Source organism: Crocodylus porosus, unplaced genomic scaffold, assembly GCF_001723895.1.
Source record: "Crocodylus porosus isolate Cpor-Errol unplaced genomic scaffold, CroPor_comp1, whole genome shotgun sequence".
NCBI lineage: Eukaryota > Metazoa > Chordata > Crocodylia > Crocodylidae > Crocodylus > Crocodylus porosus.
In genome coordinates this window covers 247,984,544-247,995,851 of record NW_017728886.1, presented here as the reverse complement: position 1 = coordinate 247,995,851, position 11,308 = coordinate 247,984,544, and the positions used below count along the sequence as shown (strand labels likewise).

The following is an 11,308-nucleotide window of genomic DNA, read 5'->3' as shown; positions in this document are numbered from 1 at the left end:
GCAGGCTCCTACCCTGGGGGTGTTTAAGAGGAGGTTAGATGAACATCTTGCTGGGGTTGTTTGACCCCAGTATTCTTTCCTGCCATGGCAGGGGGTTGGACTAGATGATCTGCTCAGGTCCCTTCCAACCCTAGAAACTATCAAACTATGAAACTACCACCCTCTGGGTCCAACCACGGAGCCAGCTCCCCAGCCAGTGGATCATGGTGGGCCCAAGGCCGCAGTTAGCCAGTTTTGCCAAGAGGTGATCACAGGATACCAGTTTGAAGGCTTTTTTAAAGTCGAGATATACAACATTAATCTCTTCTCCCTTGTCCAGGTGACAGGTCACCTGGTCGTAAAAGGAAATAAGATTGGTCAAGCAAGACCTAATTGCAACAAACCCGTGCTGGCTCTCTCTCAGGATGTTGCCATCAGCCAGTCTGTTAAGAATGGCCTCTTTTATAATCTTTTCTAAGACCTTCCCTGGGATGTGAGATGCTTTTGACTCATTTTGTCCCTGTGTTCCTTTATTTTCCCCGCAAAAGCAAATAAATTGTGGGTAAGCCATCTGGGGAACAGGGATCACATCTGGCAGCCTGTTGCCCTGCCAGTCAGCACCCTAGAGCTGTGCTTCTATAAGAAACTTACACTGTTTCATTTTTATATTCATCTGGCTTCTCATGTTTGACTGTGTCACTCGAAATACAGTATTTTGCTGATGTATTAGACCCAGAAGGTACCACAAATTGATTCATTCCAGATGGCTGAATTAAATACTGTAGTTTACTCACTTTCCCCTGGAGCTCCTGGCATACAAGTTTCTCCCTCTCCAGAGTTAAGATCCAGTGCTCTTCTGTATTTTGTGTGCAAAATTAATTTTCCCTTAACTTCATTTCCATTGGCTGGCACCAAAAGTTTAAAATCATCCTGGGGACTCAAGTCACAATTTGCTTATCAGTCTGCCAGGTTGGGGGAGGCAGTTCCAAAACTATCCCTCCTGTTTTCTCAGCCACCAAACATTTCTTATGGTGTTAGGAAATTATTCATTGTCATAGTCTTTGTGGGCTGGGTTTTTTTTTTTAATATTCAAGGTACCTTCTAGCCACCAGCTAACAATATGTTGCAATATCACCACAGGGCAAACAAATGCTGTATTACAGATCTCATCAGAGTGAGGAGGAAACCAACACAGAGAAGATGAAGCCAGAAGTGTTACATTTAGAAGCTAGAAGTTAGGCAACTAATAAAAGTGGCCTTGTTTCCAGAGGGGCTGAGCATCCACTGCTCCCTTTGAACTCAACAGGAATAAGAGGGGACAGCATCTGGCCCAGCATGTTAGAAAGGCTCTTGCCAGCTCCAGAGAGTAACAGGCTTTTCAATAGCTGCTCACCACTAATTGAAGGAATCTAAGAGACACATTTTTAAATGTGTAGAATCAAAAGCATACGATGCACAGATCCAGCCTGTCAAACCACAAACCTCCTGTGTGAGAGAGACAGGACAAGATGTAGCCTTTGAGCTTTGCAAACAGAGACCTAGATTAAAAAAATAATCTGTTCTCCATTTCCAATTCCCTTTCCTTTGTAAGAAAGGCATTGAGGGTGAATGTCACAGAGGGCACCTACTGAGTCATGCCTGGAAAGAGTAAAGAAAATATTAATACATTTTGCAGATGCTATACAAATCATTAACAAGCATGTTTGATTCTGGCTTCCTTTTGTTTGTTTTCATTTGATCTGTCGAGTGAATTGATCTGCAAGCTGATGGCTATAATTGCCTTTCTCCTAAGTCATATCAGAGCTCCAAAGAAAGGGGAGAAGAGTGAAATCCAGCACTATCAAACTTCCCAGAAAAGTGACACCTCCCCCACAAAGGAAAACAACACTTTATCAGCATCTGACTTAATAATGAAAATGTCTTTAGAAATAAGACATCAAAACCATATTCACACCCTTTATGTAGGGGCCATGCTGATTTTATTTGAAGTTGTTCTTACCTTAGATGTTTTTAAGTCTACAGTTAGGACTGCAATTTTCAGCCATGATGTCCACAAATCTCCCAAATATTACAGGAGCAAAACAAAGGCAAACACTTACTTGTAGCACCTTTACATGAGCTATTAGTCATCTAAGGGACAGTAAGTGTGCTGGTAATTATTTTATTTAATTAGATTTCATGGGCCTCCAAAACTCATAAAATCCAACAAGAAGGAATTCTGTTGTCTTTTCTCATGTTGTTAGTGTCCAATGTCTTTTGCTCTGGTACCTTCTCAATGATTTTCACAAGAGAAAGAGCCAGGAGGAATTTGAGCAGGTTAAATGCATCTGGTTTTATTTACATCATTCCTAGAATGAAATTCCTCAAACAATATTCATAGAAATACTTTTCTACAGGAGTCTCACCCAAACTCCAGTGGTCAGTTCCCAGGGAGTTGCACAACTTGACTCCATTCAGAAACAGAGCCAGAGTGCAAGCTCTGCAGAATCTCCTCTAGCCAGATCCTGCATCTTCACAGAAATGTCTTCCCAAGACTACCGTCTTCCCAAGACTGAAAACTTGCTCTCATGCTAAGAAAAATAAAGAGCTTCAAAAATAACATACTACAACATCACCTTATGATACCTGCCACAACAATACTACAAATTAATGTCCATTTTAAGTCTCCCTGAAGTCACTTTTTTCTGAGATATCTGCAAAACACTGACTAATGGCTAAGAAGTTAGACCTAGATCCTTAAAAGATTTAGATATTTAACTGCCATTGGTTTAATTCATCTCGGCCTTAACGTGCTATGACTTTGGCTACTATTCTGAGTAAAACAGTCCCCTTATTACCATGTGTTGCCCTCATAAGTTCTCTCTCTCACATTTAGGATTGTAAGCTCTTTGAAGCAGGGGATCTTTTCATGACACATCTGCACAGTGTCAATGGACAGTTGGACCCCAAATTCTAACTGCGGAGTCTTGGTAGCATGGTAATACAATAGATAAAAACATTAATACCCATGTCTAAAGTCACATACTTTACAGGTACCAATAAGCATCATAAACTTTCTCCCTTCTAGCTATGAAAAAAAGAAAGGGCCTGAAGAATTACCTTAAAACTGAGTATTTTGAACACAAGGCAGTTCATTCCATTAATTCAAGCATTTCTCACAGAAAATAGTGACCAGCAAGGTTTACTTTTGAATGAGGAGACTTATCTGAGCTCAACAGCAGTGCATGCAGTGTCCCAGAGGCAGAGAATTGGTTTATTAGGGTATTGAGTCCCAAGAGGCAGTTTGTGGGTCTAATGGGGAAAATCAATATATGAAAACCTCTTTTACACCGTGTCTATATTAGGATGCTTCTACCAGTAGATTGCAATAACCATCAGGAAGCTGCCAGAGCATGTTCATTTCCCCGTGGCTTCTGGTGGCTGAACTCAGAAGCTATATGATTGAAAGAGATGGTACCAAATACTGGAGTGACTGTGGCAGCCAGCAGAAGGTGCAACTAAGTCTATATGCTCTTTCTGTCAGCTATGGGATGCGCATAACCCTTCTTCTGCTCAGAAAGGTTGCTCTACTCCTGAAAGAAGGGATTCTACTATATTTAGTGTGGACACATCTGTAGGTTTGTTGGTAGAACTATTTTTGTAGATCAATGGTGCTCGACTTATTTGCGGGCCAGATGAGTGGCATGGGTTTGATCCACAGGTATAATTCAATGCAGGACCAGTCTGCAGCCTCACATGCTGGATCCATCCATGGAGTGACCCCACATGGTAGATCTAGCTTCAGAGTAACCTGTGCGCTGACACAACCGCATATACCAGCATGAACTGGTGCATGGAGCCATGTCATCTGGCCAATGAAGCTCTACAAGGGTCCAGAGATTTGGCAGAGAGATAGCAGTGGTAATGCTAATTACCCCAGTTGGATCTGGCCTGCAGGTTGAACACCGCTGATATAGAGCAAACTTGAGATTGTGTGTATCTGATCACAAAATGGTAGGCACTATAGATGCCCAGCATATCCTAAGTAAAGATATAATTGCAATAAAAGCTACAGCATTGCTGCTTCTGACCATTTTATGCTTGTGACATTCTGTGTTTCACTTAAAGTCTCAGCCCTTGAAGGCAGATGATTATAGAAAAATCATTGGTTTAATTAAAAATGGACATTTTAGTCCTCATAACTCCAGAGAATGTTTTGAAATTGAGCATCCAGTCTCAGAAACCAAAGGGGAATATTTAAAGAATCTAATATTTTTCAAATCTCATAATTTTGGAGGGCACGGTGGGACATCTGCAGACTTGAATTTAGCCACCTTAGCAGCCACTAGAAGTTCAAAAGAACAGTGTTTGGAAATCTCAGAGATAATTTGAAGATGTCGTTTGAAGTTAATGATGACCTGTCCATGAGAGCTTGCAGATATCCCCTTTCCTTCTCCCGTTACCATGGTTCAACAGGACTGCAGCTTGGGGGTGGATGTCTGTGACACCACTGTGCAGGATAATTCTTTCTTCCCTGCATATTTTAGAGCTATGCACAGAGGCAGAAAGAGTGTGACCTGTGGTCCACAAGACTCATCCAAATGTTGTGTGTAAAGAGTCACATCTACTGAGCAGAAAGGGTGGTACAAACCCTACATTTGATGAACGTTCCTTTGAATCCATGGGGCTTCCCTTAGGCTTCACTTTTATGGGAGGAAAGCTAGGAAAGGAGGAAGCAAATAAACCTTACAGCCCTGGTATGTTAAAGGGTTTTATGTATGATACAACAGAATCAATATTCCTCAAAATCTTTAGTTTGGGCCTTTTCATAGTGCTGGAAGCCCAAGCGACAGGAGTCAATTACATGCCTAAGGGCTTATCTACAAATAGATGTTGTTCATGAAGTGCTTCTATACTTCTTATTTACATCCTACTTTAATTTGAAACAATTTTGATGTGAGGACAAACCCTGAGCTTTATCTTCAGATCTCCTTTATCAGGTTGTTCTTTTTTGTTCCCTGTGTCAAAGACTCCTTTTAAACTTCTGGGTTGAAGTTGAAAAGATTCAGTTATTCTGGAGTCAAAGAGAGTCAGCAAAAGTAACTGCATCTCAGAGAAGCAAGAATGTAGCCTGTGGTATCAGTGTGACTTGGCAATAAGTTTCTGCATTTCTTTATCTGATCCTAACACTTGGTATCTGTCACATAACCTGCATAGTAGACTACTTATTAGGGCTTGTCACTCTATACTGCAGACTTCATTTAGAGTAATCAGAATTTAGCATAATTCAATTCCTTTATTTTTTTTAATGTGTTAACCATTGTAAAAAGGATTCAGGAGGCCTTTACCAATTTCTTTAATAGTATGCAAAATCTCTTTGTAATCAATGGAATTTTGCAAGGAGCAGTAAATCTACTAAGCATATACAAGTACACAAGAGGCACTTCCATCAGCATTGGATTGGGTCAAGAAGTCACTGGTGTAATTAGGAGCATACTTGTTACAGTCCTACACTAATCATGGTGTTAATTAAGTGGGATATTGAATTGTTTACATCAATAACCCACTGATCTCTTGTCAGGATGTGACTTATGGTCAAGATTTTCAACAGTGATTAGTGGTTTTCAGTGTTCAATTTGAAATATGTTTGTGGCCTGATTTTCAGAAGATGGGTACTTAACTCTGTGAAAACAGCTTCCTTTAGAGCTTTTCAGATTGGATACAAAATACTCAACATGCACAGAATCACTTCTGAAAATGTTGGTCTGCTCCAGAAATGTGTATAGAGAGAGGCCAGCAACATAAGCAAAGAGAAAAGGTTTTTGTCATCAGAATATGATTAATTATGATGTGCACTAAAACAGACCAGTGGTAAAATTGTAGCTATTCTGGCCGGGTACAGAAGTTACACTTATTGCATGGTTAGTGCACCAAAAGCTCTCTGCAGCCATAACCAAACTGATGATCAGACCGATGTAAACTTCTTCCCTAAGATAACCCTGGACGGATGTGGCATCAGACTTCAGCGCTTTAAGTTAGAGTGCTGCAATGAACATCTGTATCACATCCTATCCTGACTCACAGTAGGTCACATCTCATTGACATACCATGGAGCACTGCAGCACCCCAATCATCCCCCATCGCAGGGCAGCAGTCTAGCCTAGGCCAGAGCTTGACTCCTCTGCCAGAGCTCTGGGCCAGTCCCACCCTGGGGTCTCAATGACCTCAGACAGCAAAGCCCACATTTCCAACCCTCCCACCCTTGTTCCCTCCGCTCAGCTATGTGCCACTGTCTGGCATTATCACTCAGTGTGTGGATTTCATCTACCCGGTCTGGGCATTTGCAGACCTGGTGGGACTCCTCACATGATTGGAGGATAGCCATAGAGGGCTACACCATGCACAGAAGGGACTGAACAGGGAGAAAAGGCGGAGGGGTACCTCTCTATGTGGGGGATCAGTGCACCTCTCTGGAGGCTGACATTGGCTCCAAAGATAAGCAGCTTGAAACCCTCTGGGTCAAGCTATGGGTGGGATGGAGGGGAGATGAGAGAGATCTAACTGTGGGCAGTTAGTACAGGCCACCGAACCAAGGGGAGGAGCTTGATCGGGAGTACTCTCAAGAACTGACAGAGGCCGCATGTGGAAGGGACATTGTTGTCATGGGCAACTTCCATTACCTGGATATAGATTGAGAGGAACACTCAGCTAGGTCAGATCAGTGATGTAACTTCTTAACTGTAATCAAGGAGCTCTTTCTGATGTGGGAAATGCAAGGGCCAACCAGAGGTACCACTTTCCTAGACTTGGTCTTGGCCAAAGGAGATGATCTGGTGCATGGCTTAAACATTGAGGGTAGCCTGTGTGACAGCGACCATGAGCTCATCAGGTTCACTGTCTGCTGCAAGGTTGACAAATCATCTAGCAGGATTGAAGTCCTGGACTTCAAAAATGCTGATTTCAACAGGCTCAGGGTATTAGTAGGGGAGGCAATGCAGGACCAGAGATGGAAGGTGAATGGGGTGCAGGAAGAGTGGTTGTTCCTAAAGGACAAGATCCTCAAAGCACAAAAAAAACCCCCGTTCCCATGAAGAGGAAAGGTAATAGAAGGGCTGGGAAGCCCTCCTGGCTCCATAGAGACACTGTGGTCCTCTTGAAAAAGAAAAAGAGATGTACCCACAGTGGAAGCTAGAGACAGTCCTCAAGGAGGACTATGCAACAGTGGTCCACACTTGTAGGGAAATGATTAGGAAAGCTAAAGGGGCAACTAAGGTTTAGTTAGCCAAGGGAGTCAAGGATGATAGGAAGTCCTTCTTTATGTCTGTAGGGAGCAGAAGGAAAATAAATGGAAACATGGGGCCCTGCTTAACACCTCTGGACAGCTGGTAATGAACACTAAGGAAAAAAACTGAACTCCTGAATGCCCCTTTGCTTTGGTATTTCACCAGACCAAGGGGAAAGATAAGTGAGATAAAGATCACAGGGGGCATGTGGGAATGATAGCCTTCCCACTGTGGATGCTGAGCTGGTGCAAAACCAACTAGAAAAGCTAGAGATTTATAAGTCAGCTGGACCAGATGGACTTCACCCAAGAGTGCTGATGGAGCTGGCTGAGGTCATTGCAGAACCCCTGGCAAAACTCTCTCAGAAATTGTGGCACACAGGGAAGATCCCTGAGGATTGGAAGAGGGTCAACATTGTGTCCATCTTCAAGAATGGGAAGAGGGAGGACCTGGGCATCTATAGGCCAATCAGCCTAATCTCTATCCCTAGGAAAATCCTGGAAAAATTCATTAAAGAGTCTATGTGCGATATGCTGGTTGAGGGTAAAATTCTGAACAACAACCTGGGCTTTTAGACCCTTTTACCAAGGGACACACCTGGGCTAGCTTTGTTTAGCTGGAAGCCAGTAAACCAGCTCTGAGATACCTTAGTAACTAAAAATGAGTCTCACAATATGAGAGAGTTTTTTTCCCCATAGGACAGGGATTTTCTTTATAGGAATATTACTCCTAAAGTTCACTTGAACAGTATTCTGTGTATTTATGGAGAAGGTAAATAATATTAAAACAATAATAAACAGTTTAACTGCTATGAAACTATGGCAGTAGCCCAGGCATATGAACAGAGACAGATTTTCATTAGAGCTGACAGCTTTTACACCAAGTTTCTATCCCACTCATTTTAAGAGAGCCAAGCAATAAATAACCTGGAAAACAATGAGATAATGGAAATGTCAAGAGGTGCTAAGCTGTAGTGATGCTACTGTTTTCTTTAAAATATTTGCCATCCCTAAGCACAATAAAGAATCGAAATGTTTCCCTGTAAAACTAGTTCCAGCTAAACATTTATAGTTTTAAAAAGTCAGATTAATTAATACAATTAAGTGCATTAAGAATAAATACCCTTGCAGTCTCAAAAGGCACAGTCTAGTCTTGTATTGCTTGCCTAATCCGAGCTCTGGAATGGCAGGCAATAGAAAGCAGGCAACAGAGGGCAGGGTCCTTGCCCCGAGTGATGTGCCCTTACTTACATGAGTAATCTTACACCAATGTTAGTAGGTGCATTGACTTCAAGTCTGATAGACTGTTCAAGTGAGTAACATTTTGTAGGATCAAGCCCTTTATGCCATCACATTTCTTTAACACCTAATAGATTATTTAAACATTCAGGCATGAAGGAGCTTTGAATCAAACACAAAGTCAATAGCACTATTATAATTCAGCCTCAAATCACATTATAATCAATGGGGTTTTGCATCCTATAATAAATCTGGTAAGCATATCAAATACATAATAGGGAAACACTCGCTCCAACAGTGGATGGGTTCAATCTGTCACAGATGCAGATGCAGTATGCTAAAATTTAGTATATTAATCAAATATCTAATACGAAAGTTTAGAAGGAAAAATATATCATATAATGCCATTTTGAAGAGTGTGCACAGGTGCATCCCTTCTTACATTTTGAAACAAAGAGTTGAGAGCTTCACATTCAGCAGTAATATCTCCATATTAATTGCATCATTGTACTTTCAAAGGCAAAACAATATATTAAACAAAGTAGACACAGCTATGTTACCTGTCTAGAGCAAAGGAGTACTTCTTGGTGTCCCTTTCACTCACAAGGCAAGTTCTTTCAAGACCCTTTGTGGAGGCCATGATGAAGACTCTTTCTGAAACGTTCCTTCACTTTTTGAAGCCGACAAGGGTAACAATGCTCTCAGAATTAAATTCTCTGGCACAGGTTTAAAAAAAAACCAACAATGGTCTTTTTGATCACTTCACTACAAAGGAAGCTGCCTTCTTACTGGTAGTGGTATCACTAACTTGCCTAATTGTAACTTTCTGGGTTTAGTAGCTAGTTAGTTTTTCAGATGATCTGATGTGATCCTCTTTTATCACACAATAAAGAGCCAACCACTGTGCTTTAGGTTGCTGACTCAAAGCACATGTAAACACACACACACACACACACACACACACACACACACACACACACACACACACACACACACACACACACACACACACACAGAGGTGATTAGAACAAGCTGGTTTGCCTGAAACAGTCAAACTACTGTTTCCCTCTCTGCCTCCTTAGCCCCTGCTTGGCACAAGTATTCTTAATCAAAATGACCACTGTAAAGATTTATTCTTTCCCCTTCTCTGCTACAAATACTCCAAGAAAGGAAATGGAAGAAGGATTAGTAATAAATGCAGTTAAATTGAAAGAGTTGATTGAACGGTTTAATTGAACTTAATTTCAGTTCTGTGGAAGGAAAGAAAGAAAGAATCTGAGCTGCTCCTTCTGAGCAGTGAAGGAGGGTCTGTGCAGAGCATTTTCTACTCCTTTGAGGTCTATGTGAGTTTTGGCATTGACTTCATTGGAACTCAGATTTCACACTCCTTTAAGAGAGACGATTAAGGGGAGTATAAGCTTGCCTAGAAAGCTCAATGCCAGATTTGGCTTTACCCAGTGTGAACCCCAATCTCTATTTAGTTGCCACCAAAAGTGTTGGGTTCTGGGACACTTATGCATGTAAACTCACTTCATGGCAATGTACACCTGAATTCCCTTCCTCCATATTACACAGTTATATATGTGCCAATAGGCCCCAGCTGGAGAGTGAGGTCTCACTGTGCTTGGTACTACCCATATAACATATGTACAAGATAGTCCCCTGCCCCAAAGATCTTCCCTCTTTCCCTGCCTCCTACTTATCTGTAATGCCCCCCTTATTGCAGTACTCAGAAGACAATCAGTGTCAGGGATGTGCCAACATCCCTGGCTACATAATGGATTTTGCTCTAAAAATAAGCAAGATTTTAAAGCATAAAAAAAAGCAGGGGGAGGGGGGAGGACACAAGGTCAGCTCAGGCCTAGATGGTTCACTAGACTAGACCCATTTCTGAAGACAATGGCACATGTGATTTTAAAGTCATATTATATTTTTATAAACTACATATTTTCCCAGTCTGCAGGAGACAGTCAGGAACAATCATTCTCCCTTCCACTCTGCATGAAACACCATGATTGGAAAAGCATAAAGAAAGCTCAGAAAGCAACAAAACTTTTGTATAATATTTTCCACACGTTTCAGAAAAATGTCCATATGCCTAGCGGCATTATTTTCCCTGTGCTTGAAGATTACCAGAATTCTTATTTATTAGTTATATTTCTCTAGTACCTAGTACTGGAGAGTATATATGTCAGCCGTGGACTAGGATTCCATTGTGCTGTAGAAAAAGAGAAAAAAGATAGCCCCTTTCCCAAAGAATTTAGAAGTGAGGCAAGCTGGTTCTTCTTGCAAATCTTTCGGAATCACTATTGCTCTCCTGTCAATGCTTTTGACTAACTGGCTTTGTTCTTTCAGTATGGGAGGTGTTGAAGGAAGGGAAGCAATGATAATATAGATTAAATCAATAAAACAGTATGTTACGAGTGCAAAGAGAAATATTCAAACCAGGAAGGGCAATGTTTACTTTACTTATAGGGGCAGGGGTAATTATTTCCGTAAGATGTTGCCCTTATTCAATGGGCAGTTTGTCTCAATAGATGTCACCTGGATCTGGCAAAGATCATGTGCAACATCACCCTAGAGGTGATACCTACAGGCCCAGGTTGAAATATGTCATTGGAATATAGTAGAAAAAGTTCTACCACTGTTAGCTGTTGTGCAGAGAAAGGAAGATTTCACATATAGTAAATTCAGACACAAAATTAAAAAAAAAGGTATGTGCTAGAACTTGCCATTTGCAGCCTAATTTCTATGCCCTGAGCTCAGATTCACCTCTGAATCATGCAAATACATGATGTGCAGTGGTATTTTGCGTGTCATGCAAAATCC

General features: G+C 41.4%; 1 protein-coding gene across 1 annotated transcript in view; it reads right to left on the bottom strand.

Moving 5' to 3' along the window:
- Positions 1-9,119, bottom strand: part of SLC30A8 (solute carrier family 30 member 8) — a 31,874-nt gene extending 22,755 nt beyond the window's left edge. The window contains exon 1 of the mRNA XM_019546092.1: positions 9,040-9,119. Coding sequence (XP_019401637.1) covers positions 9,040-9,119 — 80 coding nt within the window. The remainder of the gene's footprint in view (positions 1-9,039) is intronic.
- Positions 9,120-11,308: the final 2,189 nt, after the last annotated feature.